Below are 20,918 nucleotides of genomic sequence, written 5' to 3'. Positions count from 1 at the left end.
AAAAATAAAAGCCCCCAGTGATGAGTCACTTGATCTTACCACATCAATCTCCGTGTTGGAATGTCCCATGTTACAAACGATGCAGCTATTCTTCATACGATCTAAATGCTCTCTGGTTACCACATTCTTATTACCTTAAAAACAGAAGAGATATCTACATGAAAAGGAATGAAGTTCGACTCTTTCTCATACTATATGTAAACTGAACTTAAAATGGGTCAGAGACCGAAATGTAAGAATTAAAACTATAAAACTCCAAGCAAAGCATGGGAACAAATCTTTGTGACCTGGGTTAGACAATGGTTTCTTAGATAATAATACCTAAAGCACAAGCAACCAAAGGAAAAAATAAACTGACTACATTGAAATTAAATCATGTGCTGCAAATGATACCAATAAGAAAACGAATTGACAACCTATACAAAGGGACAAAATACTTGCAAATCATATATATGATAAAAATTCTTACAGATCAATAATAAAATTTCTACAGAACTCTTACAACTCAAAAATAAAATGACAACTCATTTTTTAAAGAAAGTTTTTGGCCGCACCATGTGGCATGCAGGATCTTAGTTCCCCAACCAAGGCTCAAACCCTGCCTGTGCTCGGAGCTCCCCTGTATTGGGAGCACAGAATCTTCAACACTGGACCATTGGGGAAGTCCCAAAGACAACTCATTTTAAAAATGAGTAAAGGATCTGAATAAACATTTTCAAAAGAAGATGTACAAAAATGTGTTGACATGCACATGCAAAGATGCAAATCAATACCACAATGACAGTACTTCACACATACTAGGATGGCTATAATCGAAAAATCAGAAAGTAACAAGTGTTGACAAGGATGTAGAGAAACTGTAACTCATGCATTGTTGGCCGGATGTAAAATAATGTAGTTACTTTGGAAGGTTTGGCATTTCCTCCAAATGTTAAAAGTAGAGTTATCGTATGATCCACTTGTAGGTATACATCCAAAAGAACTACAGACACGTTCACAAAAAACTTGCATACAGTGTTCATAGCAGCATTGCTCATAAAGGCCAAAAAGTAAAAGCAACCCAAGTGTCCATCAACTGAAGAATGGACATCACTGAAATGTGATATAATCTTAAAATGGAATGTTACTCAGCAATCAAAAGGAAAGAAATACTGATACATGCCACAACATGCATGAAAGATGAAAATATTAAGCTAGGTATAAAATGCCAGTCACAAAAGAAAAACATAATGTATGGTTGTTTATATTAAATACCCAGAATAGGCAAATCTATAGAGACAGAAAATTTAATGGTGGCCTAGGGCTGGGGAAAAGTGGAGGGTAGAAGGAGGAGTGACTGCTAATGATGTAAGATTTCTTTTGGGGATGATAAAAAATGTTGTGGAATTAGATAATGGGATGTTGTACAACGTTAGTAAAAATCACTGAACTATATACTTTAAAAGGTGATTTTTACGGTATGTAAATTACATCTCAATAAAAAAATTAGATTCTGATGGTTGTATGACCCCATGAATTTGCTAGAAAACAGAAATGTATGGTAAATGAATTACACGTCAATAAAGTTACTTACAAAGAAAAGAGATTGAGGGGTTGATGTGAAACAAGAACAGTTTCTTATGGTCCCTCTTTGCCCCCAGCCCCCCCTTTAGGCTATAAATAATAGTTTTATTCTTAAATATTCTGATTTTCCTCCTTTAAAATAGAGTTATAAAAGAAATGCAATATTCCAATGGAAAGATAATAGTATGTATCTCAGATAAGGAAAGTAGCCGTATCTCATATTACTCTCTAAAACTCAAAACCTACCTCTTTGGGAATTAACACAGCTACCTTGCCCACTTTCTCCAACCATGAGAAATTTTGCTCTAGCCTTGCTTTAGTTATAGGGACTAGAAAGAAATACACATCACTTTTAGAAGTAAAAATTTTTTTTAAATGTACAAATTTAAGATCTGGCTTCCCAAATAAAACTCATTGGTAGCCATCTGCTAGGTAGCTGAGGATGGATAGAGATATAAAGCAGTTAAAAGGGCTAGAGAGAAACTTTCCTCTAGGGATGACCTAATGGTACACTTTTGGTCAGATCTCTAAAGAGATGGGAAGAACAGGAAAGATTGGTTTTGTGGAGTACTATCTCTGGCTTTCAGAGTTTGGTTTTGTTTAGAGCATTTCCAGTCATTTTTCATTTGTTCCATGCACGTGTTCCCAAATGCCGTCCCACTGTCTGTGTCACAATCATACCTGTACAGGTAATAACAATATCCACTTGTCGGATGACCTCATTTAATTTCACCAGTCGAAATCCATCCATACTGTAGAAATAAAGTATGATCAGTTAACCTAAATAGGCAGCTGGAAAGCCTTCTGCCACATAACCTCAAAAGCTAGTACCCAAGTTGCTTTGGTACCTACATCACTTTTTGATATGGCTGGACTATTCTTAGCAGTGAAAAATTCAAACTGCTTCCTTAGTTCACATAGGACAGAAATAAAAGGTTCTTTCTACCACTGGGACCTAATTCTTCCTGATAATAGAGAGACAGGGTTAACTGAAACCCCAATCAACTTCCTAGAAAGTGTCATTTTACCTGAACCTAGTGCCCCACTGAAACTGCTCTCCCCAAGATCATCAATGATCTCCTGGATGCCAAAGCAAATTTTTCTTAAGACTCTAATATTACTTGATTTCCTCTGTTACATTAAACATTATTTGCCTTCTTAAAACTCTTGTCCTGGAGTCCATGATGCTGTTTTCTCTTGGTTTTCCTAATTTTCTGATTGCTCCTTCTGGATCTCAGTCAATCCTTAAATGTTGGTTCCCTGTGGGGTGTTCTTTTCCTCTCTTTTTTCAGCATTTATCCATTCTTGCCCCTTGGATACAAATGATACCTCACAGGTGGCTTATTTTCACATGGATATCTTTAGCTTAGATCTCTCCAAAGCGTCAGAGCCACGGATCAAATTATCCACTGGATAGCCCCTCCTCATGTCCCACAAGGACCTCAAACTTATTATCTTCCCCACTCCACCATGCCTATCTATCTATGTTTTCTACCAACCCTATCTCTTCTTCTATATTTTGTGTCTTAACCAACAGCATTGCTGTTCACCCAACTCTAAAAGTCAAACTATAAGGTCCTAGCCTACTGCCTCTCTCTAGTTAAAACTGTCACCAAATTCAGTTGATTCTTTTTCCTTAATTCCTTAAAACCTCTTTAATCTATACCGACTCAATAGAGTTTGAACAAACTCCAGGAGATAGTGAAGGACAGGGAAGCCTAGTGTACTGCAGTCCATGAGGTCACAAAGAGTCAGAAATGACTTAGTGACTAAACAACAATCTATTCCCTCTTCTTTATACATGTAGGCCTGACATTCAGATTGTATTATTCCTTGCTGTGGTAGACTCTGGCCCAATCTCATTGCCTCTAAGTTTATGTCTAATTCATTTTGCAGAGTGATTTCCTGAAATGCAGTCTGGATCAGGTCACTTGCCTGCTTAAAATATTAATACTTCAGTGAGATTGCTTGGTATCAAGATAAGACAGGAAGACTTAAGTTGATATATGTGGGCAGCTCCATTAAGATACTTCCAGCTTCTTAAATATAAACATGTTATGCTCTCTCCTTCCTAGGAGACCCTTGAAAATGTTCCCTGAACCTGGAACTTACTTTCAAACTAAGAAGTCACTTAAACAAGTTTGAAGACTCAGCTCTATTGACACCTCTTTGTATCCTACCCCGCCTTGCTCTATCTTTTATTTATGTTTAATGGTCATTTTTTTTTTAATTGGAAGTTTTTAAATCTCCCGCTCTTTAGTTAGATATTCCTCCTTTGTGCCCCCACAGAAGCATGTGCTATTTATCTCTATCATTGCCCTTATTACACTGCACGGCGGTTCTTTGTCTGTGTGCTTCTAAAAGCAGGAATTTGTTTCATTCTTCCACTCATCCTATTCATTCTCACCACAGGGCAGAGTACCTAACATAGAATAAGTGCTCAATTCATATTTATAAGGCAGTTTGAATCAGTATCTCAATCAGTATTAAAGCATGTTTAGGTTTCTCTAATAAACCCTGAAAGTGCTAGAATGGTGACAGTTCCCCTTGTGTGCTAGAGCCTTGACTTAGACAAAGTCAACAACTCTGTTGGGGAAAACTGTGGGTTGATGGCTAGCATGTGTGAGGAGTGGTAGACCAGGGGAAATGTCATGCCTCATCTATCGTGGGTGCCTTCCTTGGGCGGGTTAATGGTAAAGACTGGGTGGGTTATTCAGGCTACAGACAAGGGGACCGTGTGGTTGTTTTCAGGGACAGTGGTACTAAGTTGGCCAAAAAGTTCATTTCATTTTCCTGTAAGATTTTACCCAATATTTCTATCCTGTTGAGGGTGGCAAGAGACAATTTTAGTAAGTTACCACTTAGTGGGCATGTATTATGTGACAGCCCCTCTACACTTTGCATAGTTATATATTTATTATAATGTATGTGTTAGTCCTTCAGTCATGTTCAACTCTTTGCAACACCATGGACTGTAGCCCACCAGGCTCCTCTGTCCATGGGATTCTCCAGGTAAGAATACTGGAGTGGGTAGCCATTTCCTTCTCCAGGGGATCTTCTCGACCCAGGGATTGAATCTGGGTCTCCTGCACTGCAGGCAGATTCTTTACCGTCTGAGCCACCAGGGGAGCATTATCATAATAATTATATAATTATTTTCTGAAAGTTCATAATTGAGGTAGATAAGATTACACACAATTTACAGATGAGAGAGGAACTATTTTTTAAATTTTAACTTTGGAATCATTTCAAGCTTAAGAATTATAAGCACAGTACAAACAACTCCTATGTATCCTTCAATCAGAGTTAGTAGATTTCACCCTTCACTTGGTTTGTCTGACATTTCTTCCTGATCACACTGAGGTGATGCATCTGGGGGAGGCATGTGACAGAAGTGCTCTTTTAGGTGCATCACTTTGGAAAGGATCTGACGCCAGCCTATTTCTTTTTGATCATTGTTTTCAAAGGGAGAGGGATGGCATGTGGAGCTGGGAAGGGGTACCTGTTTTCTGACTCAAGGTGTCCCCTGTTACTGCTTCCACAGGAGTAGCAAATTCTAGCTTCCCTGATAATCTTTGTTCTCCCAGAGCAGAGCTCCTAGGTCTTTGAAAGACGGGTGCTTACAGTTAATACCAGCCTCTCAGGATCCAGGCCCCTCCAAGAGAAAATGTTATGTTAACTAGGCCATTCTTTGGAGGCAGTTACAAGATCACATTAGACAGTGCTGCAAAGGAAAAAGCAGATCTCCTTGTGCATGCTTACCAGGCTTGAAGAGCACAGATGGGGTCGATCTCAGTCACATACACAATGGAGCCCATAGCTTTCAAGGCAGCACAGCACCCCTTCCCGACCTGGAGAGAGGAGAAAGAACGCATGATAAGGAAAGTCACGAAGAAAACAGCTCCTCAAAGCTTCTGGCGAAGTGTACCCCCCTTTCCGCCCCCAAAGGGAATTTCACTGAATAGATTCATGCTTGGGGGAAAATAGGAAAAAAAATAAATGAATGCATTTCATAAACAAACTTCTCAGCCCTGCTTAGCACATGCATGTGCACAAGTACACCCACACTCACGATTTATAATCAAAACACAAGCTAAAAGAACATCGCAAACAGCACACTGGAACAGTCAGAAAATCAACTTAAGGAAAAAATAGCAAAAATGCAAAGGGAAAAAGAAAGATTGTACTTTAACCAGAGGGCCTCTGAAGTTACTTTTTCCCCATTTAAAATGGTAAATGAATGTAGTTTGATGTCCACAGAAGTGAAAAATTCTAGTATATTTCTGCAAAATACATTTTAAATTTCTAATAACTGAAAGATTAAACCTTACCTCTCCATAGCCACAGACTACCACCTGCTTCCCACCAAACATCATGTCTGTTGTTCTTTTAAGTCTACAGGGGAAGAAAAATTGAATCAGAAAAATCTCTAGTTTCTTCCTTAAGATTAGATTGAGTCTCTTTGTTTTCATGGTGGGTTTTTTTTTTTTTTTTTTTTTTGGTTTTGGGTCTTTGTTTTGAATGTTGAAAGTAAGCCTGGTTTCTATTCTAAAGAAACTATTTAATGACTAGAAAGAAAATTTCAATAAAATATGCATTTTCTGACTCCATGCTATCCAATCAATTCCATCCATATGTAAGGGTTTTTTCTCTTTTTTCCCTTATCCTGGGAGTAGTGCAAAAGGGAAGAAGCTATAGACCACAAAGTAACTTTTAAACATAAAAGCAATATATATTTATTATATAAGATTTAGAATATATAATATTTGGAAATAAAGATAAAAAGTAAATAAAAATAATGTAATTTTATTTAGGAGGTGACAAAGCTCTGGCTTAATATAAACTTTCTAGCTTATTGAATGAGATACATAAAATATAACATTGATAAATGAGTCCTATATTTAGTAATATCGCAATGGCCAGTAGGTCCCACATTAATTCAGGTAGGGTAACAGGCAACAGGGTGGAGAAGAACCATGAAACATGCCAACAGTGACTGCATAAGCAGTGAGTTTTCTGGGCTGAGTCCTTTGCAGACGTGTTCTACTTCTTTGTCTCTGAGTCTCTATGAGGCTAGAATAAAGGTCCTTACTGTTTTCAGGCTCTCTTGGAAGAAGTCGTAGGAGCAGTTTCTGGTTTCTCTTTAGGTCTGGTTGATCTCCCTTCTCTAGGAAGCCCTGGCTACGCAGAAGAAACTTTTCAACTAAAATCTGCCATTCTGAGACAGTTCTGACAAATATCTGTGGGTCTTTCTACTGATCTATCTGGTTAACCTCTCCTGTTGAAAAGAGTCTAAAAATGCCCCAAGGGAAAGCAGAAATCTATCTTTTTAATGACTTGACAACTCCACTCACTAGGAACTAGTGTAACTCCATGAACCCCAATAAGACTCAGTAACTATCAATTAAGTGCAGAGGCAATTTCTGTTGAGTGATGAGGATAAGTCTGGCTTGGCAACAACCATATTCAAAAGTCATGGCTTAGAATGGTCCTGGACTGGCTCAGCACCAACAAGGAAATCACTAGTGCCTGTGGTGTTCCAAACTACCTGATGTTCAGTCTGGTAATGTGGCCCACAGGCCCTTTCTTCACTTTTCCATTAACCTATATATGATGGAAACCATTTGGTTTGGCAGTATTCTAAACCAACTTAATGCTTTCATACAGGGAATTATTGAGTCATCTTAGCAAGAAAGAAGAAATGTCAGGACACAAGTGTAGACAACTGGGTTCTGGAAGAACACAGTTTTTGGTATATTATATCTAAGTAGATTTTTTTTTCAGACTTGTAGTCCTCACAGATTTGAAAAACTACAAATGCCTCTGGGAAATGACCCTTTGCTCACTATGATTTTCCAGATGGCCATAGAACTGTTATGATGGTTGAAACTTAAGTCATGACAACATGACCTGGAAGAGAAATACCAGGAACCTTTTCCTAAATCACCAAAGATACTTACTTATACTGACTTTAGTTACTGACTTCCAGGCTTGATAGGATGACAAAGTAAAAACTGTCACCAAAAGACAGGAGTTGGTCTGATTTTTTAAGTAAAATAGATTCACTTGCAATAGCGATAGCAATAGTAACTCTATGTCATAAAATACTGAGTATTGAGTATGATGTAATAGTGATAGCAAAGGTATCTTTGGGTTATAAAATATTGAGTATGATATGTGTTATAAAATATTATGTCTGAGATACAACTAGTTTCGTCCTATAAGGTATATATATAGAAACAAAGAATACATTTTCAGAGTCTGTATACAGCTTAGAGGTGCTACACAAATCATTTCCAGAAACAACCAAAACCAAAAAATTTAGAACCTCAATTCAACAACTGAAGTTCACTCCAAAGATAATCCATTACCCATCAAGAATTGATTCACGGCAACAGTAGAGGTTGTCAAATTTCTGTTTCGTGACTGAGTCATTGACATTCATAGCTGGAACACACAGCTTCCCAGCTTTGGATAGCTGGTAGAGCCTAAGGAAAAAGGAAATAAAAAAGAACATAAAATAATGAGATATTACAATCCATCAGTTTCATATCAAATTTTACAAATAAGTTAATTGAGTAGGCATGAGAGCCTAAGACACAACTAGTTTCATCCTATAAAGTATATATAGAGAAAGAGAATACTTTTTCCAGAGTCTATATACAGCTTAGAAATAAAGATCTTAATCAAAAGGCACATGGGGAAAATCTTTGACCCACCTCTAAATTTTAAGGATTAAAATGTAAAACTTTAAATTGCTTATTAATTTTATTTCTCTTTTTAATTATAAGAGAAACTTTTAAGTACTGTTTTAATCCCACTACTCTAAAGCAGCAATTTTAACTTTCAAATAGTCTTAATTTCATAATTTCAGTATCAGATCAGATCAGATCAGTCACTCAGTCATGTCTGACTCTTTGCGACCCCATGAATCGCAGCATGCCAGGCCTCCCTGTCCATCGCCAACTCCCGGAGTTCAGTGAGACTCACGTCCATCGAGTCAGTGATGCCATCCAGCCATCTCATCCTCTGTTGTCCCCTTCTCCTCTTGCCCCCAATCCCTCCCAGCATCAGAGTCTTTTCCAATGAGTCAACTCTTCACATGAGGTGGCCAAAGTACTGGAGTTTCAGCTTCAGCATCATTTCTTCCAAAGAAATCCCAGGGCTGATCTACTTCAGAATGGACTGGTTGGATCTCCTTGCAGTCCAAGGGACTCTCAAGAGTCTTCTCCAACACCACAGTTCAAAAGCATCAATTCTTCGGTGCTCAGCTTTCTTCACAGTCCAACTCTCACATCCATACATGACCACAGGAAAAACCATAGCCTTGACTAGACGGACCTTTGTTGGAAAAGTAATGTCTCTGCTTTTCAATATGCTATCTAGGTTGGTCATAACTTTCCTTCCAAGGAGTAAGCGTCTTTTAATTTCATGGCTGCAGTCACCATCTGTAGTGATTTTGGAGCCCAGAAAAATAAAGTCTGACACTGTTTCCCCATCTATTTCCCATGAAGTGATGGGACCGGATGCCATGATCTTCGTTTTCTGAATGTTGAGCTTTAAGTCAACTTTTTTACTCTCCACTTTCACTTTCATCAAGAGGCTTTTGAGTTCCTCTTCACTTTCTGCCATAAGGGTGGTGTCATCTGCATATCTGAGGTTATTGATATTTCTCCCGGCAATCTTGATTCCAGCTTGTGTTCCTTCCAGTCCAGCGTTTCTCATGATGTACTCTGCATATAAGTTAAATAAACAGGGTGACAATATACGGCCTTGACGAACTCCTTTTCCTATTTGGAACCAGTCTGTTGTTCCATGTCCAGTTCTAACTGTTGCTTCCTCACCTGCATATAGGTTTCTCAAGAGGCAGGTCAGGTGGCCTGGTATTCCCATCTCTTTCAGACTTTTCCACAGTTTATTGTGATCCACACAGTCAAAGGCTTTGGCATAGTCAATAAAGCAGAAATAGATGCTTTTCTGGAACTCTCTTGCTTTTTTGATGATCCAGCAGATGTTGGCAATTTGATCTCTGGTTCCTCTGCCTTTTCTAAAACCAGCTTGAACATCAGGAAGTTCACAGTTCACATATTGCTGAAGCCTGGCTTGAAGAATTTTGAGCATTATTTTACTAGCGTGTGAGATGAGTGCAATTGTGCGGTAGTGTGAGCATTCTTTGGCATTGCCTTTCTTTGGAATTGGAATGAAAACTGACCTTTTCCAGTCCTGTGGCCACTGCTGAGCTTTCCAAACTTGCTAAATATGTATATCTACATGCATACTAAGTCGCTTCAGTCATGTCTGACTCTGTGCAACCCTATGGACTGTAGCCCACCAGGCTCTTCTGTCCATGGATTCTCCAGGCAAGAATACTGGAGTGGATTGCCATTCCCTTCTCCAGAGGATCTTCCTGACCCAGGGATCAAATCCACGCCTCCTGCATTGGTGGGTGGGTTCTTTACCACTAGCAACACCTGGGAAGTCCATATATCCATATATAAAGGTTATTTTTTTTTTAATTCAGTCAACTAAAAATTCGAACCAGATGTTTTATTCAAAACTCACCTCCTTCTAAAAGTTTGAAAATTTGGGACAATTCATAGTTTTATACATTCAAAAAGATCACAATATAATGAAGCAGTGATAGTGGCTTATTCAGAATTTATTTCCCTAAAACTTTCTTACTTTAGCTCTTTCTGGGTAAATAATAGGAAACAGAAATGGTTACAATTGTATTCAGGGAATACAATTTGAGAAACAGACTCATTTGAGAAACAGAATCCTAATACTTGCTCTCTCTGTATGAATGTAAGCTCTCTGAGGAACCAGGATTTTTTTTCCCCACTGCGAGATCCCTAGCATGGTTTTTAGAGCAGTTATCGGTTCAATGCAGAAGTTCAATAAGTGAATTTGTCCAAAAAAGACAAGCAGTCATTGTATTACAATGCTAGAAAACATGAGGCCCACACTGTTCCCCTATCCACTCCTCACTATTTAAGTTTGTTATTTGTGTTGTTAATTTAAAACACAAGTATGTGGATTCGGATCTCATCATTTCAGAGCATCATTTTAATTTTTAACATAATGTAGTCTGTAAGTGGGCTTCCCTGGTGGCTCAGTGGTAAAGAATCCATCTGCCAATGCAGGAGACTTGGGTTTGATCTCTGGGTCGGGAAGATCCCCTAGAGAAGGAAACGGCAACCCACTCCACTATTCTTCCTGGGAAAACCCCATGGGCAGAGAAGCCTGGTGGGCTACCATCCATGGACTTGCAAAGAGTTGAACATGACTTAGCAAATAAACAGCAACAACAATTCTGTAAGTATGTGATTACATGAACATAGGTCCAGGCTGCATAAAGCCAGCATGCCTATGTTAAATCTTACCTATGAACTCCGGTAACACTCTCCTCCACTATGCCCTTGATTTTCTTAAACATGTTGGGATACTTCTTATAAATCCAGTGAGTAAGATCCCCTCCATCATCCAAGATCTGGAATAATAAGCATCAATAATGTCATATTTAAAATTTTGTAAATGGTTAAACAAAGTAATTTACAGTGGTCATTATACAGAAGAAAACGACAGTGAGATGAAAGGTCAACTGTAATTCTCACAGCCAAGTGAACTTCCCAAATGACATACCTACTAGGATCAAACTATACAGCAATGCCATGAGGATTTTCTTATGGACTAATAGCTTAAGTGATCACCTAGACCACTAGCTCCTGACTGTACTATAGTCAGAAAGCTTAAACCTAATAGCATATTTATAGTAGTTAAATTCAGGACTTTGAATATAATCAGTGAAAGCTTAGTAAAACCAGATAATTAGTCTCTCTCCCAGAACAATGGCTTATAAAACTGTATTTGTTAGCCCTTTACTTCTCCCAAAGTACAGGCATTCTCCTACCCAAAAAGCTCAGGCAGCACTGTAGGGTTTTGCCTAGCACAACCTCACACTCTCTATAAACCAAATTAAAAATAACTAGGGAACTGTGCAGCATGTAGGTGTGCAAGCATGCCTCTGAACAGCTCATCACTATTTCAGGTTGGGATTAAAGACAAACACAAAGCTGTGCCCACTGGAGCTTTCATCAGCAGAGGAAAGTTTCTGAATTATAAATAAGCTAAAGAAAGATCAGCTTAGAATACGATTAGGCAGTAGGCTGTGGCATTTCAGCCCTTTACCTAGCTGTCAGAAATGCTTGGCAGGACTTTCCAAATTGTCACATCCACTCTCCCAGAAAGACCCACAGGACTGAGCTGCCCTCTGCTGGCACATGCCCATTTTGCAGCTCCATCAGTTAACTCCACTACAAGTGTCAAAGGCGCCATCCTGGATCCCTGCCTACACACAATCTCCAACCTTGTGTCTAATACCTGACCTCTTTTTTGCTTCTGCCCTTGTTTTTTTGTTTTGTTTTGGGCCGCACCACTTAGCTTGTGGAATCCTAGTTCCCTGATCAGGGACTGAACCCAGACCCTTGGCAGTGAGAATATGGAGTCCTAACCACTGGACCGCCAGGGAATTCCCAATTCTGCTCCTGCTGTTAATCTATTTTCTCTGATTCCACCAAACCTTATTTGGGAGTAGAGATCCAAGGCTGGACTCACTCTTACACTTGCTCCATACTGTAAGTCAGTGCTCCATTTCTCTTGTGGTAGAAACCCTCAGAACAGAGTCCCTAAGGAACAGAAAGTGTCCTCTGCATTTCTCTCTCCCTTTTTACATGTATGAAATCTCTCATGGCATTTTTCCTTGCAGCCTCTGATCCCTAGCATACAAAACATGCTATACAGGAAAGACAGTATCTTAGAATAACTATTCTCATCCACTTTTTCCTCTTAACAAAGATTTTGAATACAGGCAGGTGGTTGCTATCCCTAATATTTATTTAATGAATAAAGCCTATAATTATCAGCCTGTCATTCTACTGCAGAAAATTCTTGTCACCCAGGAATCTTCCTGAGGTTAGTGAGCAAGTAAAAGTACTAGATCTTTACAGGATCCAAAAAGATTATGGGTACTGTTTTCTGGGGCACAGTTCTTATTCTTATCTTACTCACTTTGTCAACCTTTCCAGCAGTTTGTGCTGATCTACAATCTGTAAATGCTTGCTATGTACAATGCCCTGTCCTCCCTATGTTCGTGACTATACAATTAATATTTTATTCCCAGCAGAACCTCTGTCAGTCACACTCTGTTGTGCTGGAATGAGCTGACTCATTGTGCAGCCAACTCCTCCCTCCCTTTGAGGATACAAAGGTTTTAACCCAGCTTTCCTCAAATCAACTCTTGGTGCATTATGACCTGCATCACAGAATCTAGAAAGACAGGCTGCTTCTCCTTCTGTCTCCCAGGTAAAGCCTGCTCTGCAGTCTTTAGCAGCAAGTAATAGTTGGACTAGAGCTTCAAGGATTCTTGTTTTTAGTTGATTTCCTTAATTTCTCCTCTCACTCCTATCCAGAAAGGTTTGCAAAGTAGGAGTATATCGTACTTGTGCAGCTTTGTGCTTCCCCTATGAATCTAATATGCTATCAGACTTCAAGCATTTTTAAAAAAAGTGAAACAAAAATAAAAACTAAGCAAAAATTAAAAGCCCCAACTTCCTAAGATGAGAAATGAATAAAGAAGAAATTTGAACTTGGATCCCTTCAGGTTTACTATAAATTTAGCAAGTGATTCTAGAGAGAAATACCACAGGAGCTGTGTGTGTTGGGGGAGGTGCTGGTGAGCAGTGTTAGGGGATAGTAACTCATTCATCTTACTTTTTAACCAGTCATGTGTGAACCCGGAGTAGTATTTTAACGCTGCTGATGAATATGAGCATTTCTAAGATCAGCACTGACAATTATAAGCACTTTGAGGCTATAAAGAGGTTTAATATTCTTGGGATGTCCTAAGCATAAGCATCTAGTTCTGCTGGAAGTCCAGGTGCATCAGATGAAAAAGGAAACATCTTCCTTCCTGTTGGGAAACCCTCTCCCAGGCCACATCCTCCCTCCCCTTACCCCCAGGTCCCAATGAACTGTGCTAACAGAAACCTAACACACCATGTTTGGCTGCCAGCCCTCCACATTCACACATCTGTCAATGCACCACCAGAAGTCATCTTCTGACTCTCCTTTCCAGGCAAACACAGGAAACCCTGAGAAACAAGAACAAAGAGAAACCATTAAAGCCTGAAAAAAGGGCTGACCCTCAGTTTTGGCAAGAAGATGAGATGCTAGTTTTCCCCAGTTCCAAACTTGTTTTGCTGTACTTCTTAGGCTGACGTTCTTCACTGATTAAATATTGTCTTCAGCCCCCTTTATCCATTCCTTCGTCTTTGATGGTCGTTTTATTCTTGTTAGACCAAAGAGGACAAACAAAAGGGCCAAGAGTATGAGGGATGCTAAAAATATGACTAAAGGCAAAAAAGAGGAAACTAGAAATATGTACTTTTTCATCTAGTCCAACTAGAATTCCCACCATTTCCCAACTACATTTTGATCTTTCTTTGCTTCTCTACCTTAGTCATTCCACCTTCTTCATCAGGAAAACTCTTACACTCTTCTTCCTCTGTTCAAATGTTGCTACACTTCACTAGCCAATTAAGTGGCATGTTCCTAATGAAGCCTTATTAACTCAGCTGTAAGTGATCTCTCATGGAATCTGATCTTTTATTAGTCCCTTGCTGGTACACTGAATGTGGACGTATGATCTGTTGTGGCATTATCATATATGTCCTTGTATTATCATTGTTTGTACATGTGTCTTTTCTCCTCAACTACAATATAAGGTTCTGAGTGCAAAGACTCTCTTATTTGCCCTTAGAGTCAGTCAATAAGCATTTGTTGGAAAAAAAATGAATGTATATGTACAATTAATTGAACTACATATTTATATATGTGCACTTTCTATACATAATTTACACATTAATAAAAATCTTACAAATGAATGAATGTAAATGAAAGAACAAATAAAATGTTGACAGTGTTTGCAAAAGGAGAGATATACATGCACTATAGAACTTTCCCAGAATTTCTCAAGAGCTCTGAAGCAAATTTTTGTACCCTGATCTGTGTTGTGCTGTCAGAGAGGGAGTGCAAGAAACCGGCAAAGTCCAAATTTCTCTATTTCTTTTTTTCTGACACAGTCATTTATTTTTCTTGCCATTGGCAAACACTCCCCAAATCTTACTCACCAGAAATTAACAGAGCGTCTCCATTTTCCTCCCTGACAATCCTTATGAATGGAAAGGGCTTTAAGGGAGCAACTGCCAATGACAATGTCGAGTGGATAGACCATGTCCTTCCTTTGTTTCAAAACTACCCATTCTGGCAGTATCCCAACCAGGTTTCAACGCTCCTGTGTTTCAAAGTGGTCTTCACAAAAGCCCACATTTTAAGGCTATATGGAGGAGCACAGAGAACACTTAATAGTGGTAATAGCCTTGTAGATTTTGAAAAGGCAGTATTAGTCCACATCAGGATTAAGGGTCTCTGGCTTTTAATGTGGTGTAAGCCACAAAAATTGGCAATAATATAGAAGACCAATATTTATGGAAAAGGGGAAGAGAATTCAGAAATACAACAACAGAGCTGCTCTAATCAATGCTCCAGGAAAAGCCATCCTGAAGGAGAAACAGCCTAACAGATACTATAGGCTAGGCAAGAGGTTCAGAAAAAGAACTCTTCTTTCCAACTCCAGATAAATATCTACAGCTGGTGTCAAAGTGTCAGGTTATAAAGAAGACAAAACACAATGTCTAAAAAAGAGGGTAGAGGACAACATTCTCAGAAAATGCAGAGAGACAGACCTTGGCTAAAAGGAGATACGAGAACTTAAGAGTGCAGACTAACGATCAGGTCAAGTCCAGGGGAGAAGGAATGTACACTTGGCTACCAATCTTCATGGCACTACCAGCAATATTAGGGTTCTCTGTCAAATATCAGAGGCAAAAGGGTATTACTTCTCAATCCTCAAAACCGTAGGAACAAGATAAACTGCAGGAAAGTTGATCTGAGGTGGTATTTATTTGTGCTGCTTTCTTCTTTCCAGTCATTTTATGTGAGACATATTTCTCCTAAGGCTGTACATCATGCCTGTGGGTCTGGTTACCAACTGCCACCTGGGACAAAGTATTTCCCAGGAAAACTTGTGTCCAGCGGGTCTAGCTTTATTATTCTAAGTATTTTCTCACTTTCAATCCTAAAACCATAATGAGACAACAGCCTCCATAAATTCTGTCACCCAGGCAGACAGGGGAACCTTATTAAAGGAGTGACAACAATTCTAGGTTCTAGGCTTGTTATATCACAAATACAAAATCATCAGTTGGTATGGTTTTGAAAAGTTAGTTTGTGGAGAAGGGAATGGCAATCCACTCCAGTATTCTTGCCTGGAGAATCCCATGGACAGAGGAGCCTGGCAGACTACAGTCTATGGGGTTGCAAAGAGCTGGACAGGACTGAGTGACTAACACTACTAAAAGCCTCGTTGACACCACACTCAAAGCTGAGCAGTTGCTTAGGTTCTTTGGTCTGTGGGCTGAGGGATGGAGCTGTTCACATGTGGAGATGTACTGGATTTAAAATCAGCTTTGTAAAACCGTTCTGGAATAAAGCTCAACTGGAAAAGTGAAAAAAAAAAGTTAGTTTGGAATCATTTTATAAGATAGATGATGGAGTAACTACGGAATCACTTCCAAGAACATTCTATAGCCCAGTATGGAAAGGCTAATCGAACAAGTTTCTTAGTCTTGTACAGGGCAAGAGGGCCTACAGTGGACCTTAAGGGGGAGCTCTTTGGGCAAGAGAAGAGAAAATAGGGGGACTCCAGTGAGAATATCAGGAAAATCTACCAAAAAGAAGATGGGGGTGGGGGTGGTGGAGGGTTCACAAGAATCAGTAGAAGAAACAGTGAAATTTACACAGGAGGAAGGAGCTGAGAGTGTCACAGCCTTACACAAACAGCTGAAATAGTAAACTTCTCTTTACTCGGCTCCCGTGACTCAGGCCTCTCCACACAGGTCCCTGTGACGACAGCCTTCCATCTACTCTCCCAGGAGTGCTTTCACACTGACTGCCTATTTCTTTCCTCATTTATGACTCGTCTTTGGGGTCTTGATTTTCTGGCACTGTGTTGGCACTGGCTTCTGCTCTGGTTGTCTACAGTATGTACATCTCTACAGGGTGTCGCCACTAGCAGTACCTCATGATTCCTCCTCTGATCCTTCCCTACTCTAAGACTCGGCTCTGTCTCAGGAAGCTCAATGCCGGGCTGCTGCCGCCACCTTAGAAACCATCGGCTCCTGGGCTACCACATCTGCTTCTCTTTTTCTTGCTGTTGCTGTTTTATCTTCACCAGCTTCTCAAAGCTTTCGGTTGTTGTCGGGTTGACAACAAACCAATCCTCAGAGTGGACAGAGTTGACGTGATACCTGACACCACTCTCTGACACAAATTCTTTCTGACAGAGAAGTGAAGTGAAGTGAAGTGAAGTCGCTCAGTCGTGTCTGACTCTTTGCGATCCCATGGACTGTAGTCTACCAGGCTTCTCTGTCCATGGGATTTTTCAGGCAAGAGTACTGCAGTGGGTTGCCATTTCCATTTTCTGACAGAGAAGACACTTGTATTTTCCAGCCACAAACGTTCCCAAAGTACAAGAGCCCAGGAGAGCTTTAAGACCAGATGCACTACTGTAGACAGCCTCACAACCCTGGTTAGGACACTGAATGCGATGGTACTTTTTGATATCTGACTTCTATTTGTGTAGTGCTTCTTGGCTGAAGGTCAGTAGCCCAGGACAAGTATATTTTAACTTCCAATCATCAGGTACCAGATCCTGAAGCACCTTTCTCTCAGGCCATTCCTTGGCCACTTCATCAGAAGCCAGTTCCTGCAGGTGGTATACAGCTATCTGCCTCTGAACTCGGTCTCCACTCTTTGACTCCAAGCTCATGTCCTTCAAGCACTCTGGCTGTCCTGACTTTGGAAAGAAGAATATAGGACTATGCTCTTATATACAAGTGATATACGAGTCCAGTCTTCAATCTATACAGCTTTCCACAGTGGTGACATTTCAGGGTCATCTTCTCCAGCTCAGCAGCCCCTTTGCCACATTTTCTCACATGGTACAGATATCCCACGATGCTGGTGAAGCTACTAGAGCAACTCTCATGCATGCATCTCAGCTTTCCCAGTTTCTTGAGAACTGTTCAGAGACGTTCCCTCTCACTTGGCTCATCTATTTCATCTCCAGCCTTAAAATGGGGAAGCTATTATGATTTGCCATGACATGATACTTCATCTCTGCTAGTGAAAGAAGCTGTTTCCCACAATGATGACAGGTAAACATTTCCTGTTTGCAGTTTCCCTGTGTTTCTTTAAGCCCTCTATGGTCTTTCTCCCTACTGCCTGGCAGGTAGGACAGGAGACACTGCCTTCATCCACAATTTCTAAGTACCACTGCTCCTCTAAACTGCCTGCTGCATAAGCTGGTGGTTCCTTCCAAATACGGTGAGTCTGGGCTTTGGGATTAGGCTGAGCTTTAGGCTGCTGCTTCCTCCCATAAAGCTTATGCTTCTTCTGTGGAAATTCTCTGATAGTCTTCATCTTCTTCCTGCCTGGGTTTCCTTTTTCCTTTGGTTGATATTCCATCTGACCCTTCTACATGGGAAGCAGCAGCTGACTTGATCCTTCTCATCTTCACCCAGTAGGTAGATTTTCGGAAGGATGCTAGAAAATCACTCCCTGGTTCACGAAGCAGATGATGAACTGCTTAAGGAGTCATCATGAGGGATAGTGTACTGGAAACTATTATCCTTTATGGAGCATTGGGTTCTGCTATTCTTAGCTTCCGTGATCCTCGTGCTTCTCTGCTGCTTAAAGGGTGTGGGTCCCGGGGTAGCGAGCACTGCACGGAGTCTGGAAGACATCACTCCCTCTCCTCGCCTAACAAACTGACCCAAGGGCTCCAGCCAGACAATGCCACTTCCGCTTTTCTCTCCACTCCCAGATGTGGAGTCGGGGCCTCGAGCCCTTTCTGTTTCTTTTGTCCTTCAAGTGTCAGTGGCTGTTGTGTTCAAATATTAGTCTGCCAGGTCAAGTCTTGTTTAGTGCTAAAGCAGAAGCACCAAACATTAAATCACAGCACACTGCTGAAAAACCAGTAGGACCACAAAATTATATCTGAAGCATTTTCTTTTCTAATCCATATGACCTGGAAAGTGAAAGTCGCTCAGTCGTGTCCGAGTCTTTGCAACCCCATGGACTATACAGTCCATGGAATTCTCTAGGCCAGAATACTGGAATGGGTAGCTGTTCCTTTCTCCAGGGGATCTTCCCAACCCAGGGATCAAACCCAGGTCTCCTGCATTGCAGGCAGATACTTTACCAGCTGAGCCACAAGGGAAACACCATATGACCTTAGACAGTGAATGTGTTCACTGGTGCTCTAATATTAGCAAGGCAAGGCAAAGCATTAACTAATAATGGAATATCAGACATAAGAAGATATTTGTGACTGTAAAGCAATACAGTTACCTTGATCATATTTAACAAAAAGAAGTTCAGAAAGAGAGAAATCTCATCAAGAATAGGGACCCACCAAAACATGGAAACAGTCTAAGTGTTCATCAACAGATGAAGGGATAAAGAAGATGTGGTGTGTGTGTGTATGTATGTGTGTGTGTGTGTGTGTGTGTGTGTGTGTGTATATATATATAATAGAATATTTCTGAGCCTTGAAAAAGAATGAAATAATGCCATTTGCAGCAACATGGATGGACCTTGAGATTATCATACTAAGTAAATTAAAATATTAAATAATATCACTTATATGTGGAATCTAAAAAACAGTATACATGAACTTATTTACCAAATGGAAAGACTCACAGACATAGAACACAACTTATGGCTACCAAAGGGGAAGGTGCAAGACAGACAAATTAGGAGTATGGGATTAACAGATACACACTATCATATATATATATTAGATAAACAACAAGGATTTACTATATAGCATAAGAAAATACATTCAGCGTCTCATAATAACCTATAGTGAAAAAGAACTGAAAAAAGAATACATATGTGTGCATATGTGTGTACACACACTTTACTGTGTACCTGAAACTAATACAATATTGTAAATCAACTATACTTCATTTTAAAAAAATGAATATTTCTTCCAAGACAACTTTAAATGTCAACTTTCCTTCCAGATTTACATCAAAACAATGGAACTTTTTGAAACCTTTAGCCAGAGACAAAGAATGTGCAAAAGGTCTTACCACTTTCTGCTAGAGCAGCAGCCACTTCATTGAGGGTGGAATAGATGTTGCAGGCAGCCCATCGGCACTGTGCTCCCAGAGCTCCCAGAGTTTCCATAAGCACCTGTATTAAAGAGAAAGCAGGAGATGAGCAAGCACGGGCCAAACAGCTGGTCAAGGAATTAAGTTTATATATTTGACAATGAGAAAGTACATTAGGAATAACTAACACCAATGATTTTCAATGTGTGCTTTGCAGAAACTTCAGCACTTTGAGAATGGGGCAGGGGTTGAGGGTAGGCATGAGGAAGGCTCCCACTGAGCTGTATGCTTTTACTCATTTAACCTACTGGTCCTCCCAATAAGATTCAATTAAACCAAGGATTTCAGAGCCACACATCTTTTCAAAAACCACCAATTTATAATTCTGCTTCTCTTTACGATGTAGAAAGCCGAAAGAGAAGCTTCCGCTCTAAAAACAAGAAAAAGCTGCATAATCTACAAAACCATAACGTTTCTTGAGCCTATCAAAGAGCCAAGGTCATAATGCAACCAATGAACTCCAGAGAGCACCAAATCCCTTTAGGGAGAGAGGGAACACAGTTTCATCCTTGTCAGAGTGCAGGAGGAAGAGGTGGCTGTCATACAACAGAGTAAGAAAAAATTAACTAAAATTTTAATGAATTAGTAAAGACTGAGTGTGGGAAAGTATCAATATGTCAGTTTGGAACTTCTGGTGGCCTGAGCCACAATGAGATTTCATACTCACGTGAAAGGGCTTTTCTAGGGGCTTCCAACCAGAGCTCACAAAGGAGACTGGGGGCAGGGAGCTGATTGCCTGTGCTCGACAATAAGCATGAAATCTGGGCACTTTCCCAGTCTTCTCTCAGAGGAAACCAAAGTCCTAAACTGTAGCAAGAAGAGCGGGATTATGCCTGCCATGAGGGACAAGACAAAGACCCATTGCTTCTGGGGGAGGGTAGAAGCAAAAACTCTATGCTCCTTGGGGAGTAGCTGAAAACCCTCTTGGGCCCAGGACCCTATGCTGATACAAAGTAAAAATCACTGCCTCTCCAGGAGGGACAGGAAAATATCTCTGCT

At 40.1% G+C, this 20,918-nt stretch overlaps 1 protein-coding gene and 1 pseudogene across 13 annotated transcripts in view; both read right to left on the bottom strand.

Annotated features, from left to right (window-relative positions):
* Nucleotides 1-20,918, bottom strand: part of AHCYL2 (adenosylhomocysteinase like 2) — a 187,632-nt gene that overhangs the window by 9,809 nt on the left and 156,905 nt on the right. For all 13 annotated transcript variants that reach the window (XM_055590877.1, XM_055590879.1, XM_055590887.1 and 10 more), the window contains 8 exons: nucleotides 19,839-19,941; nucleotides 13,618-13,712; nucleotides 10,947-11,053; nucleotides 7,935-8,051; nucleotides 5,895-5,958; nucleotides 5,326-5,414; nucleotides 2,245-2,315; nucleotides 40-134 (listed from right to left, as the gene is read on the bottom strand). In XM_055590877.1, coding sequence (XP_055446852.1) covers nucleotides 40-134; nucleotides 2,245-2,315; nucleotides 5,326-5,414; nucleotides 5,895-5,958; nucleotides 7,935-8,051; nucleotides 10,947-11,053; nucleotides 13,618-13,712; nucleotides 19,839-19,941 — 741 coding nt within the window. The remainder of the gene's footprint in view (nucleotides 1-39; nucleotides 135-2,244; nucleotides 2,316-5,325; nucleotides 5,415-5,894; nucleotides 5,959-7,934; nucleotides 8,052-10,946; nucleotides 11,054-13,617; nucleotides 13,713-19,838; nucleotides 19,942-20,918) is intronic.
* On the bottom strand, nucleotides 16,558-18,868 carry LOC129659487 (zinc finger protein 512-like; annotated as a pseudogene).

This window comes from Bubalus kerabau, chromosome 8 (genome assembly GCF_029407905.1).
Source record: "Bubalus kerabau isolate K-KA32 ecotype Philippines breed swamp buffalo chromosome 8, PCC_UOA_SB_1v2, whole genome shotgun sequence".
NCBI classification, from domain to species: Eukaryota; Metazoa; Chordata; class Mammalia; order Artiodactyla; family Bovidae; genus Bubalus; species Bubalus kerabau.
The sequence above is the reverse complement of the archived record's forward strand: the minus strand, read 5'-3'. Positions and strand labels throughout refer to the sequence as shown.